General features: G+C 62.6%; 2 protein-coding genes across 5 annotated transcripts; one reads left to right on the top strand and one right to left on the bottom strand.

Moving 5' to 3' along the window:
* Window positions 1-457: 457 nt before the first annotated feature.
* Window positions 458-3,211, top strand: RPL29 (ribosomal protein L29). The gene is made up of 4 exons (XM_008155127.3): window positions 458-535; window positions 908-952; window positions 1,247-1,311; window positions 2,737-3,211. Exons 2-4 carry the CDS (start codon window positions 916-918, stop codon window positions 3,118-3,120), a joined length of 486 nt encoding a protein of 161 aa, XP_008153349.1. The 5' UTR covers window positions 458-535; window positions 908-915; the 3' UTR covers window positions 3,121-3,211.
* Window positions 3,212-7,147: 3,936 nt separating this feature from the next.
* Window positions 7,148-12,197, bottom strand: ACY1 (aminoacylase 1). Of its 4 annotated transcripts, none has more exons than XM_054729600.1 (15): window positions 12,158-12,197; window positions 11,031-11,142; window positions 10,305-10,369; window positions 10,119-10,223; window positions 9,689-9,783; window positions 9,333-9,409; window positions 9,157-9,246; window positions 9,001-9,057; window positions 8,700-8,773; window positions 8,568-8,617; window positions 8,342-8,486; window positions 8,176-8,244; window positions 7,665-7,744; window positions 7,488-7,548; window positions 7,148-7,408 (listed from the first exon to the last, which is right to left on the bottom strand). In XM_054729600.1, the coding sequence occupies exons 2-15, from the start codon at window positions 11,122-11,124 to the stop codon at window positions 7,244-7,246; spliced, it is 1,227 nt and encodes a 408-aa protein (XP_054585575.1). In that variant the 5' UTR covers window positions 11,125-11,142; window positions 12,158-12,197; the 3' UTR covers window positions 7,148-7,243. The 4 variants fall into 4 exon arrangements, with proteins under 4 accessions (XP_054585575.1, XP_008153360.1, XP_054585574.1 ...); XM_008155138.3 differs by lacking the exon at window positions 12,158-12,197 and adding an exon at window positions 11,521-11,717; XM_054729599.1 differs by lacking the exon at window positions 12,158-12,197 and adding an exon at window positions 11,541-11,614.
* Window positions 12,198-12,233: the final 36 nt, after the last annotated feature.

The following is a 12,233-nucleotide window of genomic DNA, read 5'->3' as shown; positions in this document are numbered from 1 at the left end:
TTTTTAAAATATATATATGTTTGTATTGATTTTTAGAGAGAGGAAGGGAGAGGATAGAGAGATAGAAACATCAATGAGAGAGGAACATCATTGATTGGCTGTGTCCTGCACACCCCCACTCGGGATGGAGCCCCCAACCCGTGCCTTGACCAGGAATTGAACCTCGGCCTGTTGGTTCCTGGGTGGATGCTCAACCACTGAGCCATGCCAGCTGGCACCAGGGGTATTTTTTAAGGACAAAAGTCTGTCACTTCCTGCCTAACACACCCCTCAAGGATTCCCGTAGCCTTCAGGTCAGGTTCTGATGAGACTTGGGCCAAGAACCTGGTGCTGGAGAAATAGGAGAAGGCGGGGCCAGGCTCGTAGCTCCGCCTTCCATCTGACGATACCCTCCCGGCCTTAGGAACCTTTCTTCCCGGCGCTGGGGAAGCTTCTTCAGTAGTACCTTCCGGCCTCGACGACCGTATTTCCCGTGCTGCACCGCGGCCTCCTCTTTCTCTTCCGGTCCCTGGCGCTTCGGGAGCCGCGGGCTTCTGTGAGTCCTGGCCGCGCGGCATCCGAAGCCATCCGCGACTCCCGGGTGGCGGCGGGGCGCAAACCCCGGGGAGGCCCGGGAGGCGGCTGCCTGCTGTGCGGAGCGGAGGCCGCGAGGCGGGGTGGCGCTCGTGGGTTGTCGAGGGGAGGATGGGAAGGGGAGAACTGCGGCGGGATGTTGGTTTCGGGGCGCCACTCACCGAGTTGGCGGGGACTGGAGCCGGGTGGAGCAGAGTGAGTCGAGGCGGGTGGAGGCCGCAGGTGCGAGCGGTCTGCCTGCAGCCTCGTTCTGGCTTCTGGCCTCACGTTCCTCCAGGTCAGGGCAGGCCCAGCCCGGCGGGTCCGCAGCCCTGACCTCCGCTCTCGTCTTCAGGTGCAGAAATGGCCAAGTCCAAGAACCACACCACGCACAACCAGTGTAAGTCCCTCCGGCCCGGCCTCCAGCTCACGCCCCACACCCTGGCACGGGTTACAGATACTGCGGCAGGGCAGGGGCACGTGCCTTGATCTTAGCCAGCATTACCTTTGGGATTTAGAAGGCAGGGGTCCGCGGGGATACCCACAGTGCTTTGTGCTCGGTGATAAGGGGTTTCCCGGCTCTCAAGTAGGCCCACTCTGGGCAGTAATGGGTTCCCAGGCTTGGCAGCTGTGGTGCTGCATGGTTTTACTAGAGGAAACCTCCTTTTGATGTAATTCCTTTCTTCCCCCCCAGCCCGAAAATGGCACAGAAATGGCATCAAGAAACCCCGGTCACAAAGATACGAATCTCTTAAGGGGGTAAGTGTGTGCTCCGAATCACGCAGGAGTATGCGCGCCTGCGCACCGCTGTGAACTGACCCTCGGTTTGCTTTGGCCTGCAGTTTCCTTCCTTACCCAGCCAGCTCTTGCCTGGACTTCGGGCTTTGCCAGACCCATCATAAAGCTGTACTTGGCCTTTTCTAACTCCCGGTCAGGTGGGACGTGCCTTTCGGGGCCAATCTGACCACCTCCCTGGCCCCCCCTCCCCCCTGAGACTTACAGTGGCTTTGTCTGTGTGGACCGCATCCCTTACTAGCCTCCCTTCCGTGCGGGCGAGTTCTGGGGCTTAGCTGAGAACTGAGCCCCGGTTTTCATGTCTTGTTCTGTATTACTTGCTTGAATCGGTTGTACCCAGGTTTGGTATTTAACCGACACCTTTCTTTAAGGGGACTGGGTGTCCCTTAGGACAAGCATGTCAAACTCAGAGGCTGACATGGGCCAAATAAGGTGTAAGTGTATGTGGACCTCAAAAAAACAAAAGCGTCGATTTCCATAGAAATGTAGGTGTATTATCAAACATGGGCTTGATGCTGTCCGATAGAGACACGCTGAATACAAAGGGCTGAAATAAATGAGTAATCGTTAACAAAATAATAGAACATTTTAACAAATGCTAATGTTTTTTTCTTGAACATTAACTACCAGACACTGAATAACTGCACAAGTTAATAAGCATAACGCAAATAAACCTATTTTCCTTGTTCTCTGAAAGCGAAATATTTCCTGTTGCGCACACCAAACAAGTCAGTCCAAGAATAATGACGTGGCCATCGGCTGCTAAAACATTCGCTGTTAGTATTAGTGGAGAGAAATGGTGCGCCTGCGCGTAGGGGAAATGAATGCAACACGATTATAGAAGTCATTAGCTTTTGTTAATGGAAGCTTTTGGGTTTTTTTGAGGCCCACATAAACTTAAATCTTAGTCGTTCGTTGTAGTTCATTATTAATAATTATGTATAACAGGATATTGTAAAAATTAAGTTACGAAACTTTTATTAAAACGTTGCTTATACACCATGTTGCCTGGGCCGGAAAAATATGTGGGCCTCGAGTTTGACATGCTTGCCTTAGGAGGCAGAGGGGGTGGGGCAGCCTTCATTTCTTTTCTTCTGCGCTTGCATTTGCACTCGGCCTGGCTCTGGGCACGGAGGGCTGGACGTGCGGTCTGTCTGTGGCATCAGCAGGTGGGTGGGTGGCTTCGGGTGGTACTGCATCTGGAGTTTCTCTGCAGATGAGCTTCCAGGGTTGGGTGTTGGTGCATTTAAGGTTGGGTTTGATGCTCTCCAAGCTCCCAATAGGCCTCGGCTGAGCCCGGTGGTCTCTTGGTGCCGCTATGGAGAGGGGCACCAGGGGGGTCCCCCACATGCTGCACTCATAGGCGCCTGTACCTTTCCTGCCTTCCAGGTAGACCCCAAGTTCCTAAGGAACATGCGCTTTGCCAAGAAGCACAACAAGAAGGGCCTGAAGAAGATGCAGGCCAACAACGCCAAGGCCATGAGCGCACGCGCTGAGGCCATCAAGGCCCTGGTCAAGCCCAAGGAGCCCAGGCCCAACATCCCAAAGGGCTGCAGCCGCAAGCTCAGTCGACTTGCCTACATCGCTCACCCCAAGCTTGGGAAACGCGCTCGCGCCCGCATCGCCAAGGGGCTCAGGCTCTGCCGGCCAAAGGCCAAGGCCAAGGCGGAAGCCAAGCCCCAGGCTGCGGGTGCGGCTGCGGCTCAGGCTCCCAAAGCGGCTCAGGCTCCCGCTCCCAAAGGTGCCCAGGCCCCCGCGAAGGCTCCACAGTAGAGGCCTCTGTCTGCCGACGTGGGGACGGAAGGACTGGTGGGGCCCCTGGGCTGTTTGTACAAATAAACCTGCGGCAGGAGCTGTCCCGTCAGCCTGTGTCTGACCCCAGGGCTGGGCCTAGCGTTCGGGTGGGCTCAGTACCTCCCATTTTCTGTGGGAGAAGAGTCTGCCTTCTCTGGCTGGTTGGGTGTCAGGAAGTCGTTCCCTGGAATATGGGAAGGGACCCAGACCGTGAGGACTAGTTGGGCAAGCCGGTGAGGCCCTGTTAGGCCTTGATGTTTGCACAGGGAAGACGGGAGGGAGCAGAAGGATCCTGCACTCTGGTCTGGTGTTCCAGACTCCGGCTGCTGCTCCCCCTGTGCTTGGGCCCTGAGGGTGGAGTAGAGACTTCCGTGATATGGCTGCTGCCTGGTCAGTGCAGATGGGCTCTCTGTCCTGCAGGGAGGCCTGGCAAGTGTGGCCCTGGAAGTCGAGAAGTACAGCACATTCTTGGAGAGCTGGGCATGCACGGGGCAGTCTGCCCAGTGTTGGAGGGACCTAACAGGCCACTTTGACAGCAGGAGTGAAAGCAGAGTCTGTATAGAGCCCCTAGTACAGTGTCCACGCTGAGCCCCGTAGTGGGACAAGACATGCAGATCTGGGGGAACAGGCGGGTCTCCATGTCTGAGCTGCCGGAAGATTGGAACTTGGGAGACTGAAGGCAGTAGGAACGGAGGCTAACTCGTCCGTCCGCTGCCCTCCCCTCCCCAGAGAAGGGGCTGATCTTCAGCCCGAAGCAGTGTTAGGGTCATGGGAAGCTTGAAGGCCTGAACAGCAGTTTCATCCCGCACCCTCAGTTACCCCAGCCACACTCGGTCCTTAAGTGAAGGCTGTCGGGGGCGATCAGAGGCCTCTTGTGGGACCCCCATTCGTTGCTCCCAGAAATAAGAGTCGCTGCTTGGTTGGCACTGGTGCTGTGAAGAGTGGGCTCTGCCACAGAGAACCTTGCAGACTGGACTGGCCACCCACAGGAGGGATGGCCCGCAGAAAAGTTCCGGGCGCTGCTGAAAAAGCTTGAGGCACATGTCAGTGTTGTCCCTGAGCTGTTGGAGAAAAAGTACTAACCTGCCCCATACCAAAAAAATGTAGAGGCACAGGCTTTCTGTGGGGATTCCGGGGTGTCGGCGAGCTTTTAAACCATTTGGCACAGCCTTCACCCCACATGGCTCAGCTGAGGGGACGGGAGCGGGACCACAGGCTGCCTTTGAGAGCAGGTGCCCCTGGGATTTTGGTCCCAACTATGAAGGGCAGAGATCAGACCGACCAGACAGAGCAGCCAGAGCAAGGACTGGCCACATTCCACTGGCCGGACGGCTCGGTCACCTGTGCTCACTGAATGGCCTCCCCACCCACAGCATCTACGAGGCCCAACCTCGGCATGTTCCCACCCCTGCCTCTGGCTCTGCAATCTGCAAAGGAGCAGGAAGTGCGACGAGCCTGGTGCACGGGTGGCTCTAGCTGGGTAGTCGCCCACCTGAGGGCAGTTGGCATTCCACCGTCTGGTACACACTGGGTGGGAACGAACGCAGCCCAGCAGCCCACAGGCCGAGTTACCAGCTGTCTGGTTGGTCACACACTGTGTACTGACAGCTGGGCCCTTCTGAGAGGACGGATTCTGGCTTGGCCATGATCATGAGGCACCAAGCCTGTTGTCCCTGGAACTGGGACCGTGTACTGGCATCTGCAAGGGACGTTCTACCAGTTGGGGCAGTTACTTCATGCCCCAGGGTGGGGAGGAATGGCTGTCCCCAGTGGGACCCTGTCACCCTAATGCAGTTGGGACCCATGGAGACACTAGTATATGTGGACTGGCACATGCACCACAGAAGGGAGGAGGGTCGGCATGTCCCCTGCTAGTGACCTCACGACAGAAAGCATCACCTCTCCCAGCCAACACAGTTTACACAGCTGGCCAGGTTCCCGGCTGCAGCTGCGTTCACCCGCAAAGATCAGGCTGTGATCTCCCAGTCCAGGGCCCTGTGAACATGTCTTTCTGACCTCAGACCTCCACTGTTGCTGTGGCGTCGTTACGGGAGGCACCTCTGCCATCCCAACCCACAGCCGTGTTTTATAGCCGATGCAGCTGCGTGTCCCTTCTTTGTACACACGGATGAAAACGCAAACGCCCCGAGTGATCCAACCCAAGGCCAAGCCACCTGTCAGCGCACTAGCGAGGGTCCTGGGGACGCGGCGGCGGAAACCATGGTAGCTAGCACGGTTGCTCCTTTAATCGGCGTGTGTCTATGTTATCGCTGTGGCCGTCTCCGTGCGGCCAGGAGGGAACCAAACTAGCTACCCCCCTGCTGCTGCAGCCCCTGGCAGACCAAGGGCACCCGAGGGGGAGGGGGCACGTGAGACAGAGCCAGTCCTGGGGAGGCGTGTGGAGATGTTCGTGGAGTGGGGACCACTGCAGGCCCCACCCAGGCCAGGGCAGAGGTGGCTTCCTGTCGTCCCCGGACTGACCCGGCCCATGCCCCGCTGTGTTCTGGCTCTTGAGCAGCCCTGGCCTGCCCTGGGTGTGAGGCATGCGCTGCAGAACCCCTGCCTGCCTCGCTGCACAGGAGCCCTCACGCCGTTGCCGCCCACGATGCACCTCAGATGTCGTTCCTGTCAGTCCTCGAACCAGCCTTCAGCCTTGAGAGGTGGTCGTGCGGTGTACGGTCCAACCTTGGGCACTTGGGAGGCCCACAAAAGGGTGCCATTATCGGGGCAACAGGCGCCACCCATGGAATGCGGTCCCTTACCTCCAAGGTGGGCATCACTGCGGTCTGTCTCACGGGAAGGAGCCTTGTTCACGGTCACGGAGCTCGAGGTATGGACGTAGCCCTGAAGCCCAGGCAGGTCACGCGGGGCCCCAGGAAGCGGTTTGCCAACCAGAGCTGGGCTGCTAGGTCTCGCCCGTCACCCTGGCAGGCGCGGCCCCCCGGCCGGTGTCAGCGGCCTCGTGACAGGCCCAGGAGCGGGTTGTGTGCCCTGAAGGTGGTTTGGTCCAGCCCGAGGTTGGACAGCTGCCAAAGTGAGGCCTGTGCTCAGGTCCCTGGGACGGGGTGCGGACTCTCCTGTCCCGTCTGAAACGGGGAGGCGGACCCCAATCTCAGGAGACCCCGGGTCAGGGCCTCAGCCAGGCTTCCTCAGGCCCCAGCCAGCCGCTGGCTCGGCCTCCAGTGTAGGAAGCACGAGTCCCCGGTTCCTAGTCTCAGACCTTGACTCCCTTCCCTCGGGCTGTGCGGCGTGGGCAGCTGCCAGCCGACTCTGAAGCGGCTCAGGGACCTGCGACGGGGCTGCTGTGGGCCTGGGGAGGCGAGAAGCTGGCAGTGTCCTGGCTCCTCCTCAGGACCGTGAGAGGGGCTGCTGTTACTACCGGGCTGAGCCTGCAGGCCTGGGCTGCCCTCTGGCCACAACCAGAGCTTCAAAAGCCAGCCCTCCCTGCCCCCCTGCCCACGCTCAGGGCGGTCAGAACGGGCCGAGGCCAGGTCCGCGGGAGGGTGGCTCAGCTCACAGGCTCACAGCTGACCCCTGGCACCGCCTGGGGCCGACGGAAGCTGACTGTGGGCCCCTCTGTACACGCTGACCTGTGACCCCTGCCCAAGGTGCTGGGACCCTAAGATGAACAGACCTGTGCTCCCCAAACCAGAGCAGGGCCACACCTGCCTCCTGCCCGCCCGAGGGCTGACCACGCTGGCAGGGGCCCTGCCGGCCTCCAGCGCTGGGTCCTGCGTGTGCTCCCCGAGAGCCAGGAGTCACGCCCCGAGACCTGCCTGTTGTCCCCCTCAATGGGAATGGCCTTCCCGGCCTCATAGATGTAGGCATGGTGGCCGCTGGGAACGGAATGCTGGCCCCTGTGGCCGGCCACGCTGGGGGTCAGGTGGCTGTGCTGTGTGAAGGACACGCAGCCCGGGGTGGTGGGAGGTGCCCAGAGCCAGGCTGTTTCCCCTGCGCAGCAGGATGGTAACCGCACACCTTCACGAACGCGCTGCTGCCAGTTTCAGCGGGCCCTGTCCACACAGGCTTTATTGTGGGGCCGGGGGCGGGGCCTGGGCACTGGCCAGGTGGGACTCCAGGGGCAGAGGCTGGGAGCGCAGGCTCAGCTGTCGCTGGGCAGGGCGGGCACGCTGGCCAGCGCGGGCAGCAGCCGTGTGTATATGTCAATCCCACGGAGGAACACGGCCTCGTGCAGCCGCTCATCATGGTCGTGCAGCAGCACGGGTGTGCGGTTCATGGGGGAGAAGCCCAGAGCCGGGACCCCCACCTGCGGGGCGAGGAGGAGCCATCAGGGGGAGGCCAGCACCCGGGACCACCCACTGCCCACCCGCCCGCGAGCAGCTCACCGCGCGGAGGTAGCGGCTGTCGGTGGCGGCGGGGAAGATCTCCTGCTCCAGCGTGAGGCTCCTGCAGGGGCAGAGCCTGGTGAGGGGGCGGGCAGGGAAGAGGGCGAGGCCGGGACTGAAGGGGCACAGAAAGTGGGAGGAGAGCGGGAAGGGGAGAGGAGGGCGGCCAGTGCTCACATGTCCTTGCAGACCCCACTAAATGCTGCCCACCAGGGGTCCGAGTCATCCGTAGACGTCACTCGGGGCTCCGTCCACTTCTGGGGGGAGGAGAGGGTGGCAGGATCAGGACAAGGCCTGGGCATCTTGCCCTATTTTCACAGGGTGGGTATGTGCCCAGCACAGGGCGCGCGCACACACATACCACACACACACACAAACAGCCAGCTGGCCGGCCCACCCACCGGCTCCTTCAGTTCCTCAGAGGACCCTCGGCTGCCCTGCACCAGCTTACTTCCTGTCCATCCCTCAGGTCCCAGCCCAAGCGTCCCTCCCTCGAGACGGCTCTCCCAGAGGACCAGTCCCCCCGCTCCTGGGCCATGTTTATACTCAGGTAAATGCTGTAAGAATCAGAACTAAGGACTAAACCGGGTCATGTGACTCCCAGGCACCGAGCACACACTCCTACAGGGACACCACCTGGCAGGCCCAGCCCCCCAGCTCCCACAACTGCCCGTCACTGGGCCGGTACCTGGACAAACTCGAAGGTGACCCCCTGGCCAGCTGCCTGGCACCAGCCGCGCAGCTGTTCCTCGAACGCCTAGGAGACGGGAGAGGAGCTGACCCCTCGGCCCCCTGAGCCTGCAGGACAGGGCTGAGGGCCCGGCTCCCTCCTCCAAACCCGGTGGAGGTGGCACCTGCAGGTCCACATCCGGTGCCACACGGAAGTCAAAGCTGGCGCTCATGGTGGCCGGTACCACGTTATAGGCCATGCCGCCCTCCAGCTTCGTCAGGTTCACAGAGGTCACGGCGCCCAGCTTCAGGTGGGGATTTGCCTGCAGCCTGCGGTGGGGACACAGATGAGAACCAGGCTCAGCCTCCCGTCCAGCACAGGCTCCCTGCCCGGCCTCCCAGCCGCCTCACCTCTGCCTCTCCTTCTCCCGGAACGCCAGCACGGAGCCCACCACCTTGTGCTGGGAGGGGAGGAGGTTAGATGTGAGAGGCCCCAGGACAGAGCCCGGGACCTCCCCAATTGCACCCCTGGGTGCCACCCACCAGCTTCTCTGCGGCCGTGTCCTCGATGAACCTCGAACCGTGGCCGGGCTTCCCAGTGCTCGTGACCCGCACCCCTGGGAGATGCAGGGAAGGGGCGCCTTCAGCATGGTAGAGGCGGGGGGACCAGGCCTGCCCCTCATTCCAAGCTCCTCTGGCAGGACTGTCCCCCAGAACGCACAGCGCAGGGCTGCCTTCTGCCCTCAGACTGAGACGCAGCCCAGGCCAGAGGGGCCGGGAGGCACAGGCCCTGGGCTCCAGGCCTCCCATCTGCACAGTGACCCCCACTCCAAGCCACACTCACACCAGGGGCTCCGCTCGCTGTAGAAGACAGTGAAGGCGTCAGTGGGGTTGGCCAGGCCTAAGGAGGGAGGAAAGGGGGTTCAGAGGGCAGGGTGGCCCAGCCCCCACTAGCAGCCTCCCTATCCCCTCTGGCCACTCAGGCCCGCCACCTGCTCACCCTCATCCAGGGCGAAGCCAGCCCTCAGGGCCTTGAACTCGGGCCGCTGCACAAACAGCTCCATGCCTTGGTGACCCCCAATCTCCTCATCTGTAAAAGCGGCAGGGGTGGGAGATGAGGGAGCCAATCCCCAACACCCTCCCCGCCCTGAAGGAGCACTCCCCGGCCACGCCCACCTGGCACAAAGGTCATGTGGATGGTTCTGGGGAAACGGTGGCCCTCAGCCTTCAGCCTCCTCACAGCCTCCAGGTACCTGAGGGGCGGGAAGAGGGTCTGAGCCAGGTGCCGAGGGAGCCACCGGATGCTCCGGGGGCGGGGGGGGTGGGGGGGGCAGGCTGGAGCCCCAGGCCCTTGGCCCTGCTTGCCAAAGCCTGTCCCTGCCCGTCTCCCCGTCCATGCAATGGTTCCAGCAACAGTTCCTGCCCAACGCCAGGGCCAAGCTGTTCCTCAGCCCGAGGTTCCCCAGCCCCACCCCAGGTCCTGGGTCACTCCAGGGGACAGGGGACAGGGGACCGGGAATGAGGATACTCACTGGATGCCGACACACTTCATGTCCTGGGCCCCCCTGGCATAGATGTAGCCTTCCGCATCCTTGAAGGCCTCAAAGGGGTCATGACTCCAGTATTCCTGGCGCAGGGATGGAACAGACCCCAAGCCCCAAGTTCAGTCATTAATCCACTGTGCCCACTGTGGGCCTGCCCTAGGAGCCCACCGGAGGGGTGACAGGTGTGGTGGCTAAGGCGACAGAAGAGAGCTGACGAGGGCAGCAGACTGCCCCCCCCCCCCCCCCCGAGCTCTGCGACCCACCTCCACCCCACCCTGCGGATGGAACAGCTGCTGGGCAGAGCTGCTCAAGTGGCATGGTGCCCAATGAGGTCCGAGTGGGTGCCAGGACCAGCACGGGCTTCCTGAGGTGGAAGGGGGTCTGCCTCATCTCACTGCCCATCCGCCCCCACACGCACCTGGGAGACGGGCACCACGTCCGTGTGGGAGTTGAGCAAGAGGGAGGAGAGTTCGGGGTTGGTGCCTGGCCAGGTCAGCACCGTCACCACACGGCCGGGTGCCACCTGGGGAGGACCAGGCGGGAAGTTCAGTGCGGAGCGGAGGTGCCAGGCCCACTGCCGCTCCCCACGCAGGCCCAGGCTCACCTCCACTTTCTGACAGCCCAGGCCCAGCTGGCGGGCTCTCTCCTCCAGGAAGGCCACCGCAGCCCCTGCGGACACAGAGTCTCAGGGCTGCTCTGCTTCCCAGGCTCTCCCCTGACCCCGGGGAGCACACCCCAAATGCGCTGCTGCCTCCTCAACACAATTCCACGTCTGAGACCCCTGCATCTCTGCTCCCAGGAGGAAGTTGTCTGTGGTCAATCAGCGCCCCTTTGTGGCCGGTCAGGTGGGGAGTCAGTGTCTTCCTAAAAGATGGGAAGCTATGTGCAGGGACACGATCACCCAACATCTCCCAGGTGGAAAAGCACAGCAGGAATTTGGACCCATGCACAGTTCCCAGCCACCAAGCCTGACCCCTAAGGGCTGTGGCCTTTGTCCAGCCCCAGTGGACTTCGAGAGACTTCTTCCAAGTGGCTGCCCAGCTTCCCCTCCCCCACCCCGACCCAGGAGGGAGGTGAAGTTGTTCCTTGACCAGCCGCTGGGAGTAACTTCGGAGGAGCAAGGCCTCTGCAGGGAAGGTTCCTGCTCCGCCCGCCCGCACACAGGTGGACCCAGGGGATGGCTGGAGGGATGAGGCGCCCTTTGGTGCAGCAGAGAGGGGCTCAGCTGGGTGACAGGAGCTGGGGCCTGGTGGAAAGCACAGTCCCCGCCCTCGATGTCGACCCCCCCACACATCCCCTGTCCCAGGCCCGGGAACCGCCGCGTTCTCACCGTAGTCGGGCTCCGGCTGGACCGTGCGGATGCGCAGGTACTGACGGAAGAGCGTCACGGATGGGTGCTCACCCTCGCGACCCGGGCTGGCCATGGCGCTGCGCGTGGAGAGCTGCGGGCAAAGAGAGCGGCTACTACCCTCCGGGCCGCTGGGGCCCAGGGAACTCCGTCTGCACCCAGCCCCCCGCCCCCCCCCCGCCCCGCATGGCTCCCCGCAGGTGCCCCTGGGAGAGGACACCCTGTTTCGGAGCCCCAACTGTTTCAGGTGCTGTGCTGGCCACTTTCAACACGTGTCCTCATTGCATCCCCCAAAGCCCACGGAGTTCGGGCTCTGGACAGAGGAGAAAGCTGAGGCTCAGGAAGGTTCCGGGGCGGCCGGAGAGCAGCAGTCACGTGGGAACCCAGACCTTGACGGCCCCCGCCCCGCCCTCCTCACACAATTTCTCCCCAGTTGCTCAGATTTCCTGCCTGGGAGCCCACATCCCCCCACCTCGCTCCAGGGCCCCCCACCTCGCTCTCCGCTGGTCTGGGGCCCGTGCTCGCCTCTCAGCACCCGCCTGGGACTGTGGCCAGGACTCAGGGTCCAGGTCGCAGGCTCAGAACCGCCCCCCGTCCACCACGTGGCTGGACCGGGATCGCGGGGCGGGACCGAAGACTGGGAGTACTGGCGTCTCCGCCCGCCCCTGCTTCAGCCTCCGCCCAAAGACCGCAGGTTCGGATCTCGGATCGCCTCCCAGCACCGAGGCCTCGGCCGCCAGCTCCGCGCGGGGTCGGACTGGGAGCTTCCGGATGGCCCCGCCCACCGCCCCGCCCCGCCCCAGGACACGCCCCTCCGGGCCCCGCCTCTGGGCCTGGGCCGCGAGTTCCGGATGGCCCCGCCCCCAGAGGGCTCCACCTCCTGCAGCCTCGGGATTGGGCCGGGAGAGAGGGGGGCGGGTTCTGACGCCAAAGTCGGGCGCCCCCTAGCGCTCAGGGTGCAGCGCTGCAGAGTCCGGGCCGAGCGACCCCTGCTGCCCCCTCAGCCCCTCCCGCGGGAGTCCTGCTTCTCCCCGGTGGGTGTCTCCGCTCCTAGGGAGGGGCCCCTGACGGCCTCTGTCCCCCAGCCTCCCGGAGCCTGGTCCACGCACCGCAGGATCACACCCTGTCGGACAGGCCCGGACAGCGTGCCGGAGGGCAGGGCAAATGGACCGGCTGGTGGTGTGA

This window comes from Eptesicus fuscus, chromosome 18 (assembly GCF_027574615.1).
Source record: "Eptesicus fuscus isolate TK198812 chromosome 18, DD_ASM_mEF_20220401, whole genome shotgun sequence".
NCBI lineage: Eukaryota > Metazoa > Chordata > Mammalia > Chiroptera > Vespertilionidae > Eptesicus > Eptesicus fuscus.
This window is presented reverse-complemented; position numbering and strand designations above follow the sequence as displayed.

What these genes read in the sequence shown, in the direction of transcription:
- RPL29 (XM_008155127.3), top strand. Translation starts at nt 916, where the DNA reads ATGGCCAAGTCCAAGAACCACACCACGCACAACCAGT. An exon ending in CCACACCACGCACAACCAGT is followed by an intron (nt 953 to 1,246) that starts GTAAGTCCCTCC and finishes CTTCCCCCCCAG; the next exon opens with CCCGAAAATGGCACAGAAAT. An exon ending in GATACGAATCTCTTAAGGGG is followed by an intron (nt 1,312 to 2,736) that starts GTAAGTGTGTGC and finishes CCTGCCTTCCAG; the next exon opens with GTAGACCCCAAGTTCCTAAG.
- ACY1 (XM_054729600.1), bottom strand. Translation starts at nt 11,124, where the DNA reads ATGGCCAGCCCGGGTCGCGAGGGTGAGCACCCATCCGTGACGCTCTTC. An exon ending in TGGGCTGTCAGAAAGTGGAG is followed by an intron (nt 10,224 to 10,304) that starts GTGAGCCTGGGC and finishes GGTCCTCCCCAG; the next exon opens with GTGGCACCCGGCCGTGTGGT. An exon ending in TGGCTTCGCCCTGGATGAGG is followed by an intron (nt 9,058 to 9,156) that starts GTGAGCAGGTGG and finishes CTCCCTCCTTAG; the next exon opens with GCCTGGCCAACCCCACTGAC.